The following is a 25,121-nucleotide window of genomic DNA, read 5'->3' as shown; positions in this document are numbered from 1 at the left end:
GTTCTAAATATTCTTTGGTTTTATTTCCTTTTTGGGAGCAGTTAAAAGTTTGTTTTGAATTCTTTGGCCTACTTTTGACCAACTTCAATGATGGAAATTTAATAAGCTTAGATCCGGGGGTATTCAATTTTACGATCTACCTTGGCTTAAGCCAGTTATGACACCCTGCAGGTCAGCCCGACTATTTACCATACCGATTTTCGAAAAAGGTGACTAATAATAAAATCAATTAACAACAATGTAAACGATTTTCTTGTTTTCATAAATAACTTTTGAATTTAAATAATTTATAATAAATTAATACATTAGCCTCTTATTAAAAATAAATATAAATTTTTAACGATCGTCTTGATGATGGTCCCTATACATAAGATACATACAATGAAACAAATAAAATATTTTTTAGTGCACCAACCCACTGACCTTCTCGCAATTGTCTAGCACAAAAATGTCAACGAAATGGCGGAAAAACAAATCCTGCGTTTCCGGCCAAGGCAAAACGGACCCAAAGCGAGAAAAAGGCAGCCGAAAATGTTGTGCCACAAAAGTGGCAAATTTCGCGTATTTATTTAAACACATCCAAGCAGCATATGTTGGCCAACGGCCACCCCCGCCACCACCTCTTGGGTTGACCAACCACCAAATATGTCCAAACCCGTAACATTTAATGGCCAAAACAACGGCTAAAAACCGCGACCAGCCATGTACATAATTCTGCTTGTTGTATCAACAACAATGAGAAGGGAAAAAATTGGGCAAAAAATTTAAATTGAATTATCCATATAAACGTTGAGGTCTCCCGGGGTCGGCTTCTATTCCTCTGATATTTCCAGTGCTATTTTTTTTTTGGTTTGGTTACATATTTATCAATTTAAGCCGGGCCAGCGGATGTGGCTTATAATGCGGCCCGAAGCCGGTTGCTGTTGACTGTTTGCGGTCCTTGCCAGGTTTTGATAGAAACATCAAAAACCGAACAATTTCATCGCGTGCCTGGCAAGAGTTTGTTATGCCGCCTCCGTCCGTCAAGTTGTCCATGTCCATTTATTTCTATAAGAAAACTTCTTTCCTTCTTTATATCTTTTTTTGGCAAATTTATGTCCTGTTTCTGCTTCTTTTTCAATTAGAAAAGCCTGACAAGGCCTTACTTGTCTGTTCTTTGGCTGAAGGACGAGTAGTTCATGGAAAAACTTTGCTCAAAATTGAATAATAAAATCCTTTCTTAAATTGTCCTTATCTTACTTTTACTCTAATCGCAAATTTAAGGACATTTTCCTTCCCGAGAGACAACTTCTGAAGTCTGCCTGCTCAAATGGTAGACACAAAATGGCCGCCCAGCTCATCTTTTCCCATCTCATCTCGACGCGCTCAAGCAAATATGAAATGAATCCTTTTTAGACCGCCTCCCGCTCCTTTACTCCCCCGTCTCTTTCATCTTTTCTCTGGCTGTCTCTTTCTGTGGTCGATGTCAAGTTGTAGCTGAGTTTTTGCCGCTTGGCTTTGCCATGAAAAGATTTTCTCATGCGTAACTCATTATTTTTTGCTCAAAAGACGTTTGGCTCACAGAGGCGCATAAAAAATAATTACACTTTCTAGCCAAGTCAATGCGAAGATACATACATTTTCATATTGCAATAAGAAGTTATATACATTTTCTTTTGAAATTTTTAATACATATACAAATAGTTTAAAAGACAGATATTTGCTAGATATATTTCAATTAAATAATATATTAGAAAAATTTAATTTAAAACTGCTACTAATTCAAAAGAAAACAAATCGTTGGCAGTTTTTGTAGACGGTGCTAAAATATAATTTTTTTAGTGAAAATAAGAATGTTAGTATACTTTAAAACGAATCCATACTATTTAAATGAAAAACGTTATTCAAAATGTTAATTAAAATTTAAAGATAAATTTAATTTAAATTATTGATATTTTTATAGTGCTAATTAATACATTTTTTAATAATAAACGCTTGACACAATATATTTTGCTCAGAATACATACCCAATACCCAAGTCAGAGAATCAAATTATAACACAGTTCGTTTTCAGACAGCTCACATGATGGGAACCGATTCCCATCATCTTCATGGTTATCATTATCATGGACTCGTATCATATCCGGCTTGACATTTCAATTGAAAGCGTAGCAAATTCCTCTTGCAATTTTTTTTTGCCTACTGGCTGGCTTATTGTTGTTTACATCAAACAAAGATTTACGGCAATTAAACATCTCCATCGCTGGTCTGTGAAGTGACAACCCTCGCGATTATGTCCTTTGCGGTTCACAGGATCTGTCAGCCATTCCATGCTGTGGAGGGGGGTGAGAGGGTGAGGGTCGAGCGGCGGTGCGTGACGCTTTCGAAGGGTGGGGCAGAGAAATAGAAACCATAATTCGAGCCATAAATAAACCAGTCGCTAGTTGTGATGACAATTATCTATGCTGAGATTTATGAGTCCCGGCTCTCCGTTTATTTTCACTTTTTTTTCGGCTCCTTTCCGTGGCAAAAGGCGAAGCGTGCCGTGCTGAGTGTGCAAATTTTCCCTGTCTGGCAATTAAAATATCTTTTTGTTTGGTCCTTTGTCTTGCAGATAAATCCTCGCTGGACTGCGCCACCACATCCTCGCATGCGGCGGTGCCCTCGTCCTCGTCCTCGACCAGCGACCATCAGCAGGGCAGGATCAGCGGCAGCAAGAGCAGCAGCAGCAGCGGAGCAGGAGGAGGGGGAGCGGCATCGGGAGGCGGCTCTGCACTGTGTAAGTTCAAATCTGTGATTATGTCAGAAATGTCCTTTGAGCTTTTGACAGCTTTCATTCAGGACATCAACCTAAAGGTGTCGAGCAAAATGTTTTCTCTCACATAAAAGGTGGCGCTTGTGTGCAATGGGTGTGGAAAGTCCTTGCCAAGGATTTCCCTTGCTCTTGTGGTGGTTCGGGTAATAACATGAATAGGTTTTTTTATTCATAAGAAGTAATAGCAAATTGCTTAATTATTAAATTTTTAAATCACCAATTTTTATTGGAATTGTTTCATTTTTATACCCTTGCAGAGGGTATTATAATTTTGGTCAGAAGTGACGATCGGACGTCTATATCCTATAGCTCCCATAGGAACAATAGGGTGAAATCGGTCCAAATTTGATGATTATCAGAATATTTCGCGCAGTGTGTAAGCTACTAACATAAATTTTTCCAATTCTTATTTATTTACGCATATCTTGATTAGGGTGAAGCGCTTGCCGCTCGGAAGTCTATATCTTAAAGGAGATAAGAAAAATTGTTAAAGGCTGCGAAAGCATCCCTTTTTTTCTATTTGTATATGACATTTTTGCAGTATAAAAGCAATTGACTTGAAACGATGCAAATCTAGTTTACTTATGTATACCTTATTCCTTTCGCTACTTTTTCACTTTTAGCAATTTCGGCAAAGTCTGCAAGGGTATTAAAACTTCGGCTTGCCGAAGTTAGCTTCCGTCCTCGTTATTATTGAACGCAGCATTAAATGTAATGAAACTAAAAGCGTTTTTAAAAAAATGGTGTTTCGTCCTATAAAATGAATTATTATGCTGTCGAACTAAATTTGAACTTTCATTGAGTATTCGAATTATTTATTTTTTATATATCATAATATATTTTGAATTGAACTTATAGATATATTGAGAAAACAAAGAACTGGCAATTTTATTTTAAAAAATTGAATGACGAATAGAACTGGTAATAAGATATGTCATTTTTGGATAACGTAATTACAGTCATGTGATCTTATTTCAATGTATAATTGCTTTAACTTAGTAAGTTTTCTAAAACTAATCATGTTTCAATTTCTAATATGAAAATCGATTCAATATTAAGAAGTTCGTTTTCTATAATTACTAAAAATGTTTAATTGATTTTAATGATAATGAAGAGAAATGTAGTAACAGTTTATTCCATAAAGCTTTTTATTTTTTTATCACAGTATTAAATATTTAACTAATTGTTAAATGCCAGTATAAATTTAACTTAAATCCTTGTAATATAATTATGAAATTTTTATTATTTCCCACGGAGTGTTTAGATACCTCCCGAAGAATCTCCCAATTTTGACAACTCAATTGCTCACTTGACTTAATGCCTTAAGCCTGACTAATGCGCGTAATCTGGGCTGCGAACCTTTTGTGCCAGGTCCCTCTGGGAACTGCAATTGAGTTCATTTGGCAGTGGGAAAGTTGGCACACAATTGTCAAGGCCTTATGTTTATGTTCATTGTTCCTGTCTACGGTAAACACACAAAACGCAACAGTCACAACATTCGCTCGCTTTGCCAGTGAATCTGTGACTGCCCGTTGATAATTTGACTCTTAAGTGCTCTTCAGCGCTAATCCTATTAAAGCGTGTTAGTCACACGCTCCTTCGAGCACACTTCACTCGGAAGGACAACCCCCGAGCGCATCCAGACATCCCGTCTACCAGTCCATACGACCAGCTCGAGGGATGGCCTCTCCGGCGAGGACAATGAGGCTAATCGTCGGATCATAAAATGATCAAAATGTTATGTGAAGCGCATTAGGGCGCACACTCCGCTGACAGCGTGGTAGATACTGTTCTCCATGGAGTATCTATAGATTGCCTGGGAGGGGATCGATGTGTGGGATTCTTTCGGCACAGACAATTGAGCGGTTAGGTGTGCAGAATGGGAAAAGGGTGCAGAACGGCAGCACGACATCGTTAAACTCATCGAGTGGCAATTGATAGAATTTATTGTTTTATTGGCCTGATAAGAGATATGTTTGTTTATGCATGGTTTGTTATTAAGAATGGATTGGACGTACGTGTTTGATCAATTTATGGTTGTTTAACCTAATTAGTTGCTTTTATTTGGATAAGGATTGTGTCAGGCTTTCATAAATTAAATGCTTAAATAATATCGTATTGTATAACATAACTAAATTAACTTACTAATTAACTACATAAACTGATGACTCAGTCTAGATAAAATTTTGTGTTACTAATTTTTTCTAAATTGTGATTAAGAGGCTTCAGTTTTTCGAAGGTGTTTTGGTATTCTTTAGGCTTAAACCTGAAAAATAAATCACTTCTCTAAAATGAAATAATTTTTGGGTATCAATAACTTAAATTACTTTTCATCAAATAATAAGATAGATCAAACTTAAATGATATCTAAAATTAGTTTTAAGCTTTAGCTGTTTTAAGTTTTTAAATATTCGATCAATTTTATACATATGAATGTGTATGATTAAATGATGAGCTTATTATATAGTCAAGTTAAATGTAGAATGTTTTTATTAATTCATTTGAATTTAATTTAATTGAACAACCGAATTGGGTAAATAGGTATTCTAACAAACTTAAAATGTTTACTTATATTTATTTACATATTTACAATATGCAATTTATACACCCTGGGCAGCCTCAATCTCGTACTTTTAATTACATTTTGAGCCGTACAAAATCATATTTTGCGATGTCTATCATCATCTGTCGCTGTGATGTTTGTTTGCTGGTGGCTCACCCGAAGTGCTCAACTCTAATCGTAATCACATAATCTGTCAGCAGGCAGGCCCCACCCCACAACGCCCCTCATCATCGCGCCCAGCGGGTGGTTGCCACCCCCTCGGCCTTTACCGCCCACAAGTGAGCGCCACATTGCGTCCTTTCGTCCTGTTTCTGTCCCCGTGTCTGTTCTCCTGCGCCGTATGTTTTGCTCACTTGAAATTTAATTTCTGATTTCATTTGCGCACAGTTTATTCTTTATTTTTTTTGGCCGTAATTGTTTCAGGCTGTGAAAATAAATTGAAAACGCTGCTGTGCCAACTGGCGCCAAAGGACGATGAAGTCCTTTTTGACAGCTTCGCGGGCTGACGCTTGCGCTTAAATTTATTCACTAGCATTTATGAATGTTGTTGCGAAAAAATGGCAGAAAAAAATGCGCATATTTGGTGAGAAGGAAAAAGGCGAACTTGGCCTGGAAAAACTTTTGGTTCCCATGCTCTATTGTCCGCTCATGTGTGCGCCTATTGATGTCCAAATATTTTTATTCATGGCCCTTTTCGCGGTTCACTTAACTGCCGATTCAAGTCATTACCCTCCCCCGGGAGATTTCAGCACGAGTCGTTCATAAATCAAGTCATTGTTGGCCCAACCACCCCCACACTCTCTAGAAAAAGATGACGGCAACAAGCTGGAAAATGTTTGGCTAATTTAGTTTTTGTATTTTCGTATTGATCGACCAAAGATAGGCAAACAAATTTGCCCAGGCGTACCGAAAAACTTTACAAAAATAATTAAAAAATGTACGGCCCAGTTGAAATAGAAAACTGTCAGCGAATGCAACAGGTCGGCTTCCGCCTTCGAAGTCCGCCGCTCTTTGTGATTTATGCCGCTGGAAATGACCCGCTTCCGACATGGTATATCAGAAAAGGAAAATATATAGAAAATGGTAGAAGGAAAATGGAAAATCGGGGCGCACTTGAAAGTTTTAGAAGCGGGCACCTCCAGGCCAGCAGGAGCAGCCGCCCAACAGCACGGCGGAAACGCAGTGCACCCGGAGCCGGAGGTGGCTGTGTCGAAGCGTCTCCGGTCTCGGCAGCCAGCGCTCCGCAATTTAGTTGTCAATTGAATTTATGAGCTCGCTGAATTTATGGCCGCCACCTCGACACTGGCCGTGCTTTTATCTCAAGTGACACAACTCACGTGAGACCGTGAGACCCGGAGAACCGGAGAACCTGAGAGTGGAAACCCTTGACCCGCCAAAAAGTCAATCCGCGTTATCAATTGACAGCGAGGGTCGCTGGGAGTCAAACCGCGGTAATTTATAGCTGGTCGGGCACGTGAACCGTGCCTCCAACCCCTTTTCCAATGTTAATTGTTTGTTTGCTGTTTGTTGTCATTGGCTCTTAAGTGGCGCGGGGTGAGGGGTGCGGGGTGCGGGGTTCTCGGGGTTATGGTTAGGGGTGCACGCCACGGGGTGTGCCGTGTGAATATGCTAGCTTTCAGTTTAGAAGAAATCAAAAAAAGATTTCAAATAAAAACTGGAAGTCTTTGTTTTGAAGTCACGACCAACAGATACCCGGTGCTTTCCTTATTATAACTAAATATAAATCTATTATCATTACCACAAAGGGTTTGAGATTGACCAAAATTTGTAATTCTATTGATTTGCAAAGCCATTACAAGCCCACATACCAAATTTTGTATTCCGAACTATTCTAGTTTTTTCAGATCTAATGTTTGTCTTAAAATTCGATAAAAGTTTTTCTTAGAAGATATAAAAACTAGGCATTTCAAAAAAAGTTTCTTCAATTAATTTTCGAAATTCAGAGATGTTGTCTATAAGGTATATACATATGTTGTTATTATATTGGATTCGAACGATATTATTCCCGAAAACAATATACCCTTTCGACACAACGCAATATTCAGCATAAAAAGGAGAGCTCGTGTCACTCTATTGCAATTATCTGAGAAAGTCAAACGGTGGTAATCGGAGTCGCACCCTGCACCCTCCAACCGTGTCACCCTTCCACCTTCCCCTTTTTTCCACCGCGCAACACCCCCTCCCACCTTATCAATCGCGCAATTATTGCCGGCATTGTTTAGATAGACAGCCACGAGGACACCTTCAATATGTCGCTGTGAGAACTTCCTTCGCCCTCCCGTTTGTTGTTCGTGTTCGTAATTTGTTTTTATTACAATTTTCACTTTTATTTGTGGGTCTGGTATTCATTTTTGTGGTTAGGGTTTGTTTGATTTGTCGTGTTCGCTATGTTTGTGTGAATTCCTAGGCGACATTGTTTTTATTTTGTGGGAACAACTTTTGGAGAGTCATTAAGATCTGGTGCACTTGATAAGCGAGGTGTAATAGGTGTAAAACAGAGGAAAGGTAGAGCGGTCAGTTCAACAAACAAAAGCACTTTCTTTTTAGAGATAAGTCATTGCAATAAAGGTTAAAGAATGGAATTATTCAAACATGTATAGAATAATTGCCATGACATATCAATAGTGTTTTGGAAAACAAAGACGAACACAATGTTGAAAATAGTAAAATGCTGACAATTACAAATTTATGCAGTTTTAAAAATGTAATGACTTTGATTTTTGTCAAGTAATTTAAATGTTTTTGTGCAGTTGAACAGAGAATTTTCTTCTTTATGGTTATCTGTTGGAAATATACAATAAAGTTTAAAAAGCTGGGAACTTCCAATTTTAAAAAAGGAAAATATGTCTTTACTCTTTGAGTAATATTTCCATATAAGTACACACCGAAACGATAGACATTTCTCTTCGTATTCGCACTTAACCCTCTTACGTTTTCTCAATAAAAACTTTTAGAGCTGCCAATTCGAAACTGATTTATGCGCCGCAGTCGCCGCCCATTTGATTAACAAATATTGAACCAGCCCAGCCAAGGCAATACAAAAATGGGTGTATTGTATTTTTATTATTTTTATGGCGATTATAACAATACGCATTTTGCCAATAACAAAATGCACAGCGCCATGCGAAATTCGCCGCGGGCCAAATGAGCAATCCGTGGCGAAGGAGGCGGGCTGGACTAGGACATTAAAGACCCGCAAGGAGTCAATGGGGAACCAGGAGCAGGGGCATCTTTTGGCCTGTCATGCCTCGCAGGCCGCTGGCCACGTGCCGCGTCAAAGTCTCCATCGCGTGTTACATCATTCATACGTCATTAATGGCCACGTGTCTGACTTCCAGTTGTTATTGTAGGCAGGGCCATTTCAGTGTTTTCAGCCTTGCACAAGGCGCATAAATATTAGCAGCTCTCTGTCTCTCCAGGACTCTATTTCTATCTCTATCCCTGTCTGTGTCCCCGTCTCCTTCTGTTTCTTCAGGCTTGAGAAAACAAATCGCGGCGCTGATTGCGTTTCTTATTAACTACTGTGGGTGGTTGGCCGGGACAATATGCTCCCTGTCCGCATTACACTTTGAAAACAAATCGTAAATTTGAAGTTTAAATATGTGAAAATAATAATATATTATATAATAAGTGGAGCTTGGAGAATTAGTTAATTTAAAGTCATAGCTCCAGTATATGAATGGAATTTAAATATAAGAAATCTATTTAATACAATATAATAGATTTTGGAGACTATTATATTCGTTCTTATGGCTAATAATATATTATTTTCACAAGAAAAGTTTTATTTGAAAGTCAAACAAGTTGACAGTGAAACCATAACTAATTTTTAAATTATCGTTTGTTTTTATTAATATTTTAATTATATACGAATTTGTATCCATTGGAATAGCTTCAGATCAGTTGCTTTTAAGAATATTAAAATCAGATTTATCCTCTTTTAAAAATTGTAATTTGTTATTTGTATAAATTAAATTAATTAAAATGGAGTTTTAAATTTAAAGTTTTTCTTAAAATAGAAGAGAGTTTTTATTTATTTTGTTTGTCCATATTAACGAAAATGGTAGTTTATTCATTTGCAAATTCATTATTTGAGGTACATATTTTGCTCGAAGTGTAGGTGGTGTCGTCATGTTTGTCTTGACGCTCCGTTGAATATTTTGGCTGCACACACAGAACAAATGGACAGGCGCCTGATGCATTGATTCTTCCGATGGGGCAGTGGGATTTTGTGGGTGGCTGCTGGCAAAAGACACACAGATGGTTCAGGTCAATATGTAGTGGCTTTAAGCTAACTTAAAACACTTGACTTGTGGGCGGGACTGGTGGGCGGACTAAAGGAACCGCAACTTGGGGGGCGGAAATGTTACGGCGGCGCAAAATGGCGGAAATCGCACAACAAAAGAAATTAATTTAAAGTTTTTCGCCCAAAAGCGTGAAAATGAAATTACATAATGAATGCAATTAAAATGTTAAGCCAAGCTAAGACACACACACACACACATAGAAGGGACCGGTATACAAAAACAGCTTTTCCTTTTCCCCCGCTTTGGCAGAGCAAACATTTTGAGCCAAGTGAAACTTGGTTTTCCTCTGGCAGAGAACAGCAAATTGCTATTTAGCCGTTTTAGATGCCATTAGCACACAAACACACACACACACATCTTGAGAGCTAGTGCTGGGTAGAAAGGGGTGGGGACGGTGAGGGGGTGAATAGGGGGCTTCCCCTCCATCCACGTTTATTAAATAACTGCGTGTCAAAGCAACGCATACAAACCAACACCCATGCAGAGTCACAAACTAGCACACCCACACATCAGTAGTTGCCTTGACTTGCTAAACTTTTCCCTTTGACTGTGCATATGTGTGAGTGTTTGCTTCATGGGTGAAAAGCGAAATTTGTTTTTAACTTAAATAAAATAGAAGGGCAGAAGTAAACTCCAAACAATCGAATATTTTCTACTCATTTTGCAAACAGAAAAAATATTGAATAAAAAAATGAAACAAACAAAATATACATTATTTTGTCTTTACAATTAAAATTAAATAAATAAGTGAAGGGAAAACCTATTTGGTTGAATAACAGCTACTTCGTTGTCTTTTAAATAAACTTAGATCAATACCAATGAATTTTGGGAAAGTAAGTTTTACACATTCAAATTTGTTTTTAAAATTAAAACTATGTGGAAAAAGAAAGACAAGGATGCTTTATTTGAATTGCATTTTAAAAACCATGTTTAAAATTACCTTAATTTAACTTAGGCAATTTGAATTTTTATAAAAAAGAGTCAAATAGAATTTACAAATAAATTAGCTAACTTTTAACTTACCTTTATACTTTGTTTTTACTAGGATTCAAATTATATATATTATATTTGAAAAAGAATACAAACAAGAGTCAAACTAAACTATGTTTCAAATGCTTAATACCATACACTTTTTTAGATAATCGAATTTATTGGAAATATTTTATTTGGTTGCTAATTTCATGACTCATGTCTATGGTACAATGTATTTTTTGTGAACTCGAACATTTCTGTAGGGTATTGAAAGAACGTAATGGGGTAAAAATGAATCAAGCTAAGCTTTTATAGATAATTTCGGAGAACAGAAAATACAACTACAAATATTTTATTTTTATTTTGACTCATGACTGTTATAAAATATATTTTTTCCTAAGCCTAAACACTGCTGTAGGGTATTGAAAGAATATAATGGGCTAAAACATAGGAAACAATAAAAAAAGAATCAAGCTAAGCTTTCTCCTGTTTGTGTTAGTGAGGAACTACAATTTGTTCGTTGACGCCTATGAATTAGCCCGACCACCCACCAGGATACACAAGGATTGGAGAGGACGGGGTTCGCATGGCCAGCGGCAAAGACTGAGCAAAAACAATTTCAATGGGTATTCAAAAATTAATTAAGCCAGCCCAAAAGGCATCGGTGTAGATGAGTTCGTCATTTGGTGTGTGTGTGTGTTTGTATTGGGTGTGAGTGTGTTAGTATGTGTTTCGGTGTGGTTCTGTCATTTTCTGTTGCCTGCTTCAGGGGGCAAGTAGAATGCGAAGAAGTTTTGCGAGGGGGGTGGCTGCGCCACAATTGCACTTGAGCAGCTGCAGCAAAGTTGACGTCGACGCCAACGCATGTGAACCACCCATAGAGCACCCAGCCACCCCACCACGGCCCCTTAACCCACCTGACCCCCCACCGCCGAGCAGTCAAAGCCTTTCACAATCAACTATTGTTGATTTCTCCTACGAAAGCCAGGCAGCTCCAACTTCTCGTGCATTGTTTTTGCCCGCCACCCTAAGCCACCCGAACCACCCAAACCACCCAATGCCACCTCCCCTTTTTCGGCGGTGCTGTGCTGAGGGGGTGGTGTTGTAGGCGAACGACGAAACGGTAATATCCTTGTGTTTGGTGGAAGGAAAAAGGAAGTGGATAATACATCCGTCCTTGTTGCTTCGTGTCACCCACTAAAAAGGCGATGCCACTTCTGGAAGCTCTGCCGCAGGAGCAGCACGGGCGGCAGCAGCAGCGGCAGCGGCTGCATTGAGTGGCCCGCAAAAGAGACAGCACTAGTGTGCGCCCGAAAGAGACGGAGTCAGGGGTTCCTGCGGCGTGTCCCCAGTCAAGTGGAAATGGTAACCTCCTACCAAAGCGGAGAGCGAGCTTGAAAAGCTCCAAGGTTTGGGCACTTTATATTTTAAACTCAAAACCATAGAGATCATTTGAAATTTGGGTTCGAAATATGAAACTCCAAGGATTCTCTTGGCCCCACAGCCATTTGCAAAAAGCTTTTTGCAGCCAAGCTTTCGCTAGGCCACACCCCAACTCACTGCTGATTGGTGGATGTGGAAGCCAGTCGAGGGGGTGGCTGCGGATTAAAACCCTAAGTATGTCCTGAAATACAGGCGGCAGCAGCAGCAGCAGCGGCAGCGACAGAGGCAGCTACATATCGCAGTGGCCAGAGCCCAACCAGACCAGACCAACCCAGACAGATAGATACACACCCGGGCAGCAGGCAGCGGGCAGCGGACCACCCACCACCCAACATCCAATATCCAACACCCACCGAACGACGAACGACCAACGACCAACCACCAGCCACCCCCACGGCCACAATTCGTGCTAAGGGTTGGAGGCAGGACGAAGGCAGGATATGCGCGATTTGACGACGGAATGAAATCAATTGTTACGCTGCCGTGCCACAGATCGGACGCAATCCGGTGTCAGTGCTCAAGCCCGATAGTCCTAGCCAGGAGCATCCTTTCTTAGTCCTTAGTGATTTACGCGATTTACGCTGGGCCTACCCACGAACGCAAACGCAAAAGCAAACACACACATATACAAACACAAACGAGAAGCGGTGAAAAAAATATCACGTATACGTGCGGGAACATTGACACATATAAATCAGTTGGACACGCGAACGGCAGGCAGGTCGAAAAGTGCATTGGAAAGTTCGGGCGGAAGTCGAGGTGTCCGGTAAACGGTAACCGGTTCCGATCGTCACTTTTCCCGTTCCCGTTCCGTTCCTTTTCCTGTTCCGCTGCGCGTCGCTGCCCGCCGCAGCCCGTTGCCTTTTTTAAGCAAATTCAATTGCGGACACCACTTGGCGACGTCTCCGTCTCCGTGTTATTAGTTTCCGGCCTCCGGCGACCAATTTACCGTTTGCCAAAAAACATTAAAGCAAAAAAAAAAAAAAAACAAACAGAGACCAATAGCAATTTGAATTGGAAATTCCGACTAATTGTTTGGCGAGGAGTGGAACGGAAGAACCCAACCGAAAGCCCAGTGCACCCAAAGACCACCCAACCGACGGCGGCCACAATGCTGGACATCAAGTCCTCCGCCGATTACTTGTCACGCTCCACGGGCAGCTTCAGCAACTTCTCAATGCTCTTCGCAGGTGAGTGGGCGGTGTGTGAGCCAGCCCGACCGTCGGCCGCGGCGGTCCTGACAGGTGCCACCTGGAATCCAAGTAATTAGACCATGCCTAGCTCCCTAAGATTCTGCCGTCGGTTAGCTGTTAGATCGCACTACTCTCAACGTTTGCATCCGTTTTTAATGCCTATTAATCAAATGATCTTCCTTTATTGCAGATTCATCGTACAAATCATCGTGGGGCTCCCACAGTTCGACACAATCGCAAGGTGAGTTTGAATTGAGTGAATATTAGAAAAGTTACAATTTGGGTTGGACTGCAAATGAAAGTGTTTATAAAAATATAGGTTAAAGTTCAGTTTGTGTTTAGTGGAATTAATAAGTTCTTTTAAAATATTTTAATTAGATTTTAAAAGAGTTCACTGTGAATTTCTAAAACAATTTTAATAAAAACATTGCCGAAACCTTTACCTTATTTCTTAATAATAAAAAATCCAGCAATAAAAATCAATAACTTAAAACAATCATGAACGAAAAACTTGAGTTACTAAAGATTGTTAACAAGAATTGCTTAAAATAAATTCATTTTTCAAATGTTGCCAAGTTTTTATTAAACTCCTTTTCACTATATTGAAAATATTTGCATTAATATTGATTCATCAGATTTATAAGCGGCGTACATGATTTCTAAATCTAATTTCCAAATTGTTTTCGAAAAATAATATTTATTTAATAGAGGAATAAAATAAATTTCTGTACAAATTTCTAACCTTTTAGTATATAATCCGGCATATGTATCTCTACATATGCATTTATTTTTTCCCTTCCCCCAAACTTTACTCCATCTTAACGAAAGTTAATGGCCATAAATCCTCAAAGAAACATTACTAATTTGCAAAGTTTCAATGATCGCAAATTGCTATAAAATATACTCAGAAAGTTCGGAGACAAGCCCGAAATTACAGCAAATTATGTCCCACAAGGCAGGCACTCAAGGAACCCGAAAATAAACATTAAATATGCAAAACACACACATGACATCGAGTACGAAACCAAAAGTGATGGAAATTCACACGAACCGAAGCCAGTGAGGCATGCAAAATGTGCGCCTGATAGATGTATTGAAGCAAATCAACAAGCAATCAATGGAATATTGACAGACATTTCGGTTGGGGGTTTTGTACAGATAAAGGACTGAAAAAGGTGTGGACTACACGTGTTCCCGGGGTTGTGTCTCGTTGAATGGGCACTGGAGCGATCAGAGGGGTTAAGCGCTATTAGGCTAGTTATGGCTCACACTAATTGAAATTATATTGTCCTTTGTCCTTTGACACCCACTCCAAAGGGATCGCCTCAAGCGGTTTTAAATCTGAGAAATTCCCAAATATTTTTCACACTCCGAGGGCGACAGGAACAGAGACAGAATTTCAGCTTGGCTGGGCGCATTTAGCTGCTGGCCATTGATGACATCAAAATTGTGCACAACTAGAGTTAGTGTTCAACTCAAGCTGATGCTGGGACCTGCACCACCGAGCCACCCAGCCATGGCACCACCCATCCGCACCACAACAAGCCCACCACCTCCCGCTGCTGCTGCAATCGGCCGCCTTTTGTGCTCTTCGCAGTTGAGTGGCCACGTAAAGCGCAAAACCAAAAATGTCATATGAAAAGTTGCCGTTGTTGCTGCTTTTTTAGCACAATAAGTGACAACGAAAACAACAGCGGGCGGTGCATAAACCACCCAGCAGATGTCCTGCCTTCTACAGAGCGAAAAACTAAATAATTAGGACCTACCGTTTAGCATTTGGATTTTAGATCTATATAAATTAAATACTAAAATTTCATAAATTGGGAACCTTTGAGTTAAAAGAGCTTAATGAACACCAAGTTTACACACACTTTTTAATATAAAATTTTCTCATAAATTTGTAGTTCCCTGAAAATTTCAACATTTATAAATAATTAGGATTTTTTTGATATCTTTAGACCTTTGTAAGCTAAATATATGCTTTTATAAATATAAAAAAAACAAGAAACAAATATAGGTGAAAGATTAAAAATCATTCAAGTATAACCTTTATCGACTTTGTACTTTTTATCTACATATGTGTAGACCTTCGAGACAGCCTTAAGGTTTTCAAAAATATTCCAGAGATAAAGTTCCTATGTCAATTTCGGTTCTATTTAATTTTTAAATTTCTATTAGGGTTTTCCATTGAGTCGTACCCCAGATCCACTTTTTTTACTAGTGTACTTCCCAGTGTCCTGGGTATTTTACTGCGCCTGCGGCTTTAATTTTATTCGAGTATGAAGCGTGAAGTTTGCCACACAACTTGAACGCGCCGAGATTGTAAATTGAATTGCCAGCGGCATTGTTTTCGCTCTTTGCAATCATATTCCATTACGACCAAGCCGAGGTATCCACCGATGCTCATGTCACAGTTGTCCTGCCTTCGGGCACCTCAACCTCACCATTCTGTCGGGTTCTTTGATGCCGGCGTAGAGATAATGTTTGTGTTGCGGTTGAGTTGACGATTGCCTTTGATTGTTCGACTGAGAGTGTTAACTGACAGGGCGGACAGGTTTTTAATTTAACAATTTGAATATACTCAAACGCGTTCTCCAATGATTTCTTTCCCTTGCAGGTTACAGCTCGAACGCCTTGGGCATCAAACATGATCCGCACTCACAACTACGGCAACCTGGTGAGTACTGTGTAAATCTCCTGATCGCTAATGAAGTGCATATAAATACAATAGGCAAGTTTTAACCTAATATTGAAAGGCTTTCATTCTATACCATATTTTATATCTTTCGTCATTTTGATAATTTGAAGGGGATAAACTAGAAGTCGTCCCTTAAAATCAATCAGTCACAAATTGTAATTTAGAATATCCGATAAGCAGCAAAGTTTAATTAAGCAGATTAAAATCTGTTTTTGCAAAGAGGAATGTTGCTATAGAATTATGAAAATAATGATTCAAGTAAAATAAAATAAAATATAAATAAAATTTAGTTAGGACCAACACCACAAGTACATTGTACTAACACATTTGATCAATGAGTAAAAAGAAGAAAAGATTTGTATAAATCACATATGCAAGAATAATAAACAACCCGAATATAAGATCACTTAAATTTGGTTATAAGATTGAACATGTTAATATATAAATTTTAAAACGAAGTAGAAAACTTTGATCGGTTATTGTCAAGTATATGTTGCTTTCCTGTTGAATCTAAATCAAACTTAAGGTTTTGAAGTGCAGATGCTTTAGCCCACGTGCCGCTTTGTTCAGCATAAAAAACAACAAAAACAGCCAGCAGGACAGATCTCAAAAACAGAGTGTGTAGCTCTAAATACGAAACGAATACTGTTGGCCAACACTAATAAAGTTTGGGCATTGTGTATCAAACGCACGCTGCAAGTGCCACTCGAGTCCTGGCTGTGAGTCCTTTTTTCTGCTACCCTCCAGCTTTAAAATTCATTTCGAATGCTTCGAGAGCGAAACCGAAACCGAAACAGAAACAGAAATCGAGCAAATACTGTCGCAGAATCAAAACCTTAAATACGCCACTTGAGCAATGGAAATGGTAATGGAAACAAAAGTGCCGAGCGTTGGAATTGAAGCGTAATGGAAACAATTGAAACTGCCATAAAGGATTCTCAATTAGAGGGTGATGAGGGGTAGGGGGGCCGCAGGACCAGGGGGAGGGGGCTCCAGACCCAGACGCACTTGGCTTGGCTTTTGTTGCTGTCAAATTTGACGGCCGTGGTGGAATAAGACGCGTGCCAGTCGGGGGCAGTTTTTTCGCTTTTTCATTTTTTCGGGGCATTAAAGCTGTTGAGAGAACAAAGCGGGAACCGAAGAAACTGTTGGCAAAACAATGGCCAGGACACAGGACTCAAAAAATTAAATACGCATATAAAAAGAGCCAAGGAGCGGCGGAGGACTCTGGCTAGATGATGCGAATTAAGGACAATTGTGCTATATGTGTCTGGTGTCGGTCTCGCTGCAATCAGAGTAACCTTTCTTTCTTTCCCCGACTGCAATACACAAAAAGAAATTTCAAAATGTTGAACATTTTTTAGGTCGTAAGGTTTTAGTCCATTTACATCTCGTTATTGCAGTACTCAATTTGTAAGCTAAGGATTCCTATTTTATTGTAGTGCAAAACTTTTGTCTTAAAAAAAAAGATAATATTAGGTAGGTATTACTGCATTTATTTCGGAATAGTTTTTTTTTAAGAAAATTACTTACTATTTTGTATACATTTTAATATATATTTTTGCAATATAAAAGACCTCAAAAAAAACTAAAAGTGAATAAAAGCCATTTATAATGGTGATAAATACAAACTGAAGGTTATGTTAACCGTAAATTATAAAATAATGGTTCTTAATTACATGTTTCAAAATAATTTTTTATAAAACTTTGGCTTTGAGATGGTATAGAGTTTCGAATTCTCAGTGTAGCCACTCATACACACAAACACACACTCACACAGCTAGGCTTTTCCAGCGAGCAGGAAACTCGCGCCGGATAATAAGTGAAATGGATATTTCGAGTGTGAGTGTGTGTGCAAGTGCACTCGACAAATGCGCGCAAATGAAGCATCTGCAGGCGCACATAAACAATATACTTATATATATATATATATACTATAGACTTTTCACAGTTTTCTGGTAATGCATTTCATTTCGTCAACGGAAACTAAAACTTGCCTTTGTATTTGCTACTCGCATAAGAATGGCCGGCACCCTTCATTAAGATATTTGCATAAAGAACCGGTACTAATGCCACGCTTTCCATTTCCATTCTCTTTCCACCCCCTCCACAGATCCATATCAAATGTTCGGACCCACCAGCAGCAGACTGGCCAGTTCAGGTGAGTGGAAATCACAAAAGCATAAAGATGCAGGTGCCGCGATTAGTTACCCCGATTGCCCGACTCCCCGATTTCCCGATAGCCACGTGACTAAGCTCCAACCCCGAAAACACTTGGGCCTCCGCCGACCGCAGTTCATTATCATATCAATTTCTGGCCGAGATTCGACTTAGTCATTGCCCAGACGAGCGACCCTAACAAATTAACCCATTGCATGCGAGTTTAACCCTTTTTGGCGGCCTCCCTCCGCCTTTTCGGGGTGCAGTTTTCTAATTTATGCGAAAGGTGTTTTCCTAAATTTATTGCATCGTGAGGCGTGTCCTGGCAATTGTTTTTGCAGCTCTGACTTTTCGTTTCATTCATTGCTTGGGAATTGTCTGTTTTTCTGGGCACGCGCCCTCCTGCAATCCGGCGAAAATCCATTAAAAAAGAGTTGCGATCCCAGAGAAAGGCTTCGTCAAAGGGTTTCGACGGTGGGCGTTTCCATAAGGATTTGATAAATTGGTCAATGGATGTGTTCGTTTTTCTCACAAAGCCTCCGGTTAAATGGCCATGAGAAAAAATTATTGGGCTCATAATAACTATAGCTGAACTAGAATTTCATTTGATATTAATTAGCAAACCAGTTTTTCCCAGGCCACCAAAAATGCAATTCATTTAGTTCTTAAATGTCAAAATGGGAAAAATTATGATAAACCTACCTTATTTGTCTTAATTCAACGTAAGGGAACATTTTATTAATTCGTACACCAAAAATTACAAACAAGTTTTAGATTACCTTAAAGTTTTAATAATTAATGGTAAAACAAGAATAAATACAGAATTCTTTATTGAAGTTTTATGATTTAAAGTAGCTCGTTAAAACTAACCAATATAAACGTGAAAAAGCTTTGTTAAAAAATATTTTTTAAAGTTAGAAATATCTACAACAAAAGATGTTTACTCAAATAATAATTAAAGGTGTAAATTTAATGTGAGTCTCAACAAATGCACCTTCCTTCACCACTTGTGTTTCTTCCTGAAACGAAAGTCACTTTCAAAATGGTGTTCAATGTCTCTGACCAGTTGCCAGGCAAAATCAATAATTCCTATTGATCCTGCGCTGGGGCAAGCTTTTGACGCCGCCATTATGGTGGCGCGGCTCCACCCACCACTGCCCCACCAGCGCACCACCACGGCACCACCACTGTTCCACCTCTGCCCCACCTCAGCCCACTTTTGCACCATCGAAACATGGCGCTCGAACGGAATTAGCATAAAAACCCAGACGCCCAACATTTTCCGGCGCGACATTTACACGAATCCAGCCTGCCCTCTCTTTCCTTCTCTATCTACCCCATTGTTCCTCTCTCTTTCGATTGTTTGTTGTGCGGTTTAGGCCGTTGCCAAGAGTTGGCTCTAAACTTCAACTTGAAGTTGGACGCAAAAGCTCACTGAGAGAAACCCACACACAAACGCGAATGGTACATAGTGCGCTTTCGCTTTTTGGGTGGCAAAAATGCTGTTTTTGATTAATTATGGCTTCCTCTCGACACGGAACCGCTTTGTTAGCCAGGTCCGGCCAGCTGGCCAACACTTGACATGCCACACCACACTCATTTGCATATGTGCATGTGCAGGCCACGAGAGTGATAAAAAAGGGAAACATGAGATTGCCTTAGTTAGTTGCTGCATAATTAAATAAGCCAAGAGCAAGCTGAAGTTTTCTTAATTATGGAAACAGCGAAAAAATGTGTCGAGATCAAAGACCTAACCGAAGTAATTGCTTCCGGTTATAAGTTTTTTTTTCCTAAATAAATTATCACATTTTTAGATCACAAAAACTTGTGACACTCCTTAGCGGGCAATTAAAACACTTTGGAAACCCACAATCATTTAGTTTTTTAGTTAGCTTTTGTTGGGAGTTAAAGCGTGTCAATTGCCTTGTCAGACACACCCAGTTTTCCACTAATTCGGTGTCTTCTGCCCGGCCAGCAATTATCATTCATCATCGTCAGTCGACGGAGAATCGACGTGTTGGCACTTAACACATTCACTTGGCCATGATTTGCAATTAACGCAATATTCATGACGTTCTCACACATGAGCAGTGCTAAGCCACCACCCAAAAAGTCCTTTTCCCTTTTTTTCAAACTCAAGTTTTCCCAACCACCCCATACAGTGTCCTTTTTTTTTTGTACTTCTCCTGACAGCAAACAGAGAGAAAGGAGCGATTGTATTCCCTTGTTCGTCCTTTCGCTTCCACGGCCTAATTGCCAAATGATTAAGCGATTTATGATGTCTGCGTCGAATGCGTAGCGAATTCAGCGCACAATATACAATCATAATTCTGTAAATGTTTTAGCACGCACAATGAGAAAAGTTCAAAGCTGAGGGAGTGGAGCGAAGACAGAAAGTCAAAGTTCAAATGGGGCACGACCATGATATGGGTGAATACTTATTGCTATAATAATAGTCCAGGGGTCCAATAGCAAGAGAAGGTGGAAAACTATATAAAAACTAAGGCTTTGGCTTTTTTGTAAAGAAATAATACTAAAGTATAAAAATACTTAAGACTTCCAAAAATCAACACAAAATGTATAAGTATAAGTACACGCATTCTACTTCGAACTTACTTTTTTATTAAAACAATATTAGTGTTGTTTAAATATATAATTTCCAGTAAAGGTTTCAATGAATTTCAATAAGAAAGCTTGCACTCTAGACATTTTCTTAGTAATACTCTTTGTTTTGACCGATTTATTTTCATTCTCAGCATGGTTCCTCTTAGTGAAAGTGCAATCCATAATATCTCTTTGGCTTCCCGGAGGAGCTGCTCCATCCCACTTCCATTACACTTACATGCAATGCCATTTCCGTTGCGCTACACTTCTCTTACAATAATTTGAGGCAAGCGTCATAGATTACCCCGCGGTCCCAGTTATTTATCGAGGGGAAGCCCCCGTTTTGGGGAGGACCTACTGGGGGGCTTTCGGATTGCGTTTCGATTCCCTGGCCAGCGGCCTGGGCAGGAAATGCTTTATGGGGCCTTTGCATGCCACAAAATGCTTACATTTTGGCCACATCCCCGCAGCTGTAGTTAATTTAAGCCCGAAACGCCAAAAGGATATGCTCTTTTGATGGACATTTAGGCAGGCCCAAAAATACCCACATTAAATGTCTCAATACGTACAAATCGCAGAACTCATTTCTCATGTCCCCCGTTCCAGGCTCTGGCCAGATCCAACTGTGGCAGTTCCTGCTCGAGCTGCTCTCGGACTCCAACAACGCCAGCTGCATCACCTGGGAGGGTACCAACGGCGAGTTCAAGCTCACCGATCCCGACGAGGTGGCCCGTCGCTGGGGCGAGCGGAAGTCCAAGCCCAACATGAACTACGACAAGCTCAGTCGCGCCTTGAGGTGAGTCCAAGTTCAATACCTTCTTAAATAATTAAATAACATAAATCATCTTTAAAATTGCATACACATATACTCTTTTGGAACATTTAGCTTATTTAGCTTATTACTTTGTATAAATCCATATTCATTGATATTTTCTCATACTCCATTTGTATTTACTTACATTTCAATTAATGCATTTAAATTTCTGTAAGTTAACTAGCTTTATAATCTAACTTGATTTATAATAATTGTTTATTAGCTATGCATATCGAATTAAATTTTTCATTCCACGAAATTAACAAAAGTGGGTTACAAAATAACAATTTAAAGTTTGTGATTTGTTATACAAATTTGTTTGCAAAACCATATTTATTTAAAATCTAAATTTTGTATTAATCTATTGCTTTTCTCAACATATTCATTATTTACCATATACAAAATGTATTGTTATTGACGAGTGGATTTATTTGAATTCTTATTTAAAAAAAACACATAACATTACAGAATTCTTTTTCGAATAAAAATATGTGTCTTGTCCTTTATCCACATGGAATAAACGGTTCGATTTTGGATTACTTCCCCTTAGATAACCATAGGGTGGTTCTTCCTTGTGCATTGGAGTATTCCCTAATTAGCCGAGATCTGTGACGCCGAAAAAATGCGAGCATGTGTGCAATTTGCTATTTGGCTCATCAGTAAATGATTTGTTCCTGCACTGATTAGCCGCTTTGATGGCAAAACAGCCAGAAAATCACCCAAAAAAAGCGAGTACCGAAAACAACTAGCTAATCCACTTGCTGACCAAGACTTTGGCCCACTTGATTGTGTGGGCGTGGCGGGGTCAACGCAGAAATTCAATCATAAATTTCTCCCTTGCCCGAACGAAAATGTAATAAAAAATCCAATAAATTCACAATCTAATTGCAGAGCAACGTAATTCGATTTCGAAATCTGGAGCTCCAATATTTGACAGAAACATATGCACAAACTATTTGTGCAACGGTCAATTTGCTGAATAAACATGGCCAGAGCCGAGTTGGCCTAATCCGCTCGGCGAACCCTTTTAGCCGGCTCCTTGAAGCTGTCACTCGCAATCAAACGAGTGCCAATGATGCGAATTGAAGTGGAAAAGTCCTGACAGCCAATTTGCAACATGCTCTCCGCTCACACATGTAAATAAAATGTAAAAAGTGTAGAAAAATCACGCAACAACAATAGGGGGCGGGGGGGGAATCCTTTTTGATGTGCAGGAAGCCTCAACATGTCTGTTCTTTTTGCGCCTTTCAACTCAATTGAACACAAGAGACATCATCGCCGTTGGCTTTCATGTTTGCTCAGAAATGCGAGTGTGCTGTGGCTGTGTGGCTGTGTGGGTGAGTAAATTAACACTCAGCCCGGGTATCCTTCACACCCACTCACACCCACACATCCACACAACAAGGACAAGTGCTTTAATGCTTCATTTGACATGTTTATTCACAGCCAGCTGGCCTTTTGTGGGCCTGGCCAATCCCCGAAATGGGTTTACTTTAATCCTTTTCTCTCCATGCAGTTATCCTTGCTCCCTGATTGTGCTTCTTTGTCCTCAGCCACCGTGCTCATCAGTCATTGATTGGCTTTGATTGTCTGTGCAAAGAGCCGTGGCGTTCAGTATTTTCCTTCTCTTGCTTTTTTTGAATTTTCCGTCAAGCCTTTGTTTTTGCTGCTTTTAATTTATGACCGTAATTGGCATAATTTATGGACGGCGCAAAAAAAAAGAAGAGAATGAACTCAACTTGCACGCATTATGCCAATTTGCATTGATGCATTGAAATGTTTGCTCTGCCTGCAACTCTTTGTAATTTATTTACAATTTTTTTTTGACTTGTCAGACGGAAGTTGTGGACATTTTAAAGCGTAACAATAAACGAACAATATGCAAGAGGAAAGGGATATTTAAATTGCCGTTCGAATGGGCTTTAAAGAGCGAATGCCAAGCTGACTGGCCAAATAATCCAACTTAATGAAAAGAAATAGCCGGCGAACCCTCGAATGTAAACAAATCTCGCTCGGATTTCTTGGCCGTCTGCCCGCCCACATAATTTTACCCCTCGCTGAAATTTCTATTTGCGTTTGTGCACAAGGCGTTGCCATTTAATTGCACAGACAGAAAAGGGAGCTGCGCCTGGGGAGCGGCACTAAAATCGCTTAATGTCAGCAAATTAACTTAAAACGCATAAAGCGAGCATTATTCTGTAATTATTTATTGTCCATCTATGGGGGACTGGGTTCAGTTCAGCTCATCTCAACTTTTATTTGACTTTCCCACATTGAGATCATAGAAATGGGCAGCTGAAGATGTAGCTTTACTGGGATTTGAGGGTTGGTTGTCCCGGTCTAAAGTCAGTTTTGTGGTTTAAGTTGTAATAGTATTAAATATTAGGCAACTGTCAATGACATTTAATTTGAAATGATGAATTCTGAATATATTTTAACAAGAATCTTTTTGTCAAACCAAACTATTCAGCTTGTGAAAATATTTTTGATTACTTATTTATCATTTTAACTTTAAATAGGGATTTTATTTCACATTATTTAATGTTTTGTTAATGATTTCTATGATTACAATTTAATTTGGAATTTACCAGCTTATGTATAATATATTAAACGAATCATTTCTTGGTAGTATGTACATCCGATGGGTTATTAATATTTCAAACGAAATATTTTTTACAAATGTTAAGATTTACTGATATAACTTAGTAAAAAAAAGAATTAAGGGCTTGTTTAAAAAATGTGTGGTTTTCTTAAATAGAAAACAAATAAATGCCCCTTTTAAAAGATTTGTTTTTTTTCCATTGATTTAATTTGCTTGATTGAATGTTAATCTAGAATTTTCCATCTCAAGTAGCAAAGGATACAAATTAAAATGTTCTTTTTCAAGTAAATTGTAGAGGTCACATAAAAACGGATTTCAAGTGCCTTCTTCTACTTTTGCTTTGCAGGTATTACTACGACAAGAACATAATGACCAAGGTGCACGGCAAGCGGTATGCGTACAAATTCGACTTCCAAGGCTTGGCCGCTGCCACTCAGCCGGCGGCCAGTGATCCCACCTACAAGTACCAGAGCGACTTGTTCATGACACCATATCATCACAGCGCCAAGCTCAGCTCGTTCATGAGTCCGCACCACGGAATGACCTCATCATCGGGTAAGCAAACTCATGGGAACTCCATTTAGGGGGCTCGAGGCTCTATAACTCATTCTTATTGCTGCGATAAATGAGAAACAGTTTATAATTATTTATTTAAACCCAAATTATTCCAAATTCTTAGTTGATTAGATTTCAAATACTTATATGCAATAAATTATTTGACGAAGCTTTAATTAAGCAACTTGAAATTAATATGGAACAATAGCCCACACACATCCATTTGTGTGAAATGTATCTTTAGGAATATTTCGCTTTCATTGACTAACTTAAAGTTAATATGAAACAAAAGAAAACTTGTTTTTTCTAAAAGTATATTTTTATTGTTAGAAATTTAATCAATTTTATCAGAAATATTAAAAAAAGAGAAATTGACAAATGACAAAAACCAAAAA

The 25,121-nt window shown here is 39.0% G+C and overlaps 1 protein-coding gene across 3 annotated transcripts in view; it reads left to right on the top strand.

The window, feature by feature from the left end:
• Positions 1-25,121, top strand: part of LOC108048571 (DNA-binding protein D-ETS-3) — a 30,511-nt gene that overhangs the window by 5,157 nt on the left and 233 nt on the right. For 2 of the 3 annotated variants that reach the window (XM_044458045.1, XM_044458044.1), the window contains exons 4-9: positions 2,594-2,758; positions 13,484-13,534; positions 15,911-15,970; positions 18,105-18,152; positions 21,362-21,551; positions 24,518-24,726. In XM_044458045.1, the coding sequence (XP_044313980.1) occupies positions 2,594-2,758; positions 13,484-13,534; positions 15,911-15,970; positions 18,105-18,152; positions 21,362-21,551; positions 24,518-24,726 (723 nt within the window). Of the gene's footprint in view, positions 1-2,593; positions 2,759-12,437; positions 13,291-13,483; positions 13,535-15,910; positions 15,971-18,104; positions 18,153-21,361; positions 21,552-24,517; positions 24,727-25,121 lie in introns of those variants that run through there. The other variant, XM_044458046.1, reaches the window with a different exon arrangement.

The sequence above is a fragment of the Drosophila rhopaloa genome, unplaced genomic scaffold (assembly GCF_018152115.1).
Source record: "Drosophila rhopaloa isolate 14029-0021.01 unplaced genomic scaffold, ASM1815211v1 contig_163, whole genome shotgun sequence".
NCBI classification, from domain to species: Eukaryota; Metazoa; Arthropoda; class Insecta; order Diptera; family Drosophilidae; genus Drosophila; species Drosophila rhopaloa.
This window is presented reverse-complemented; position numbering and strand designations above follow the sequence as displayed.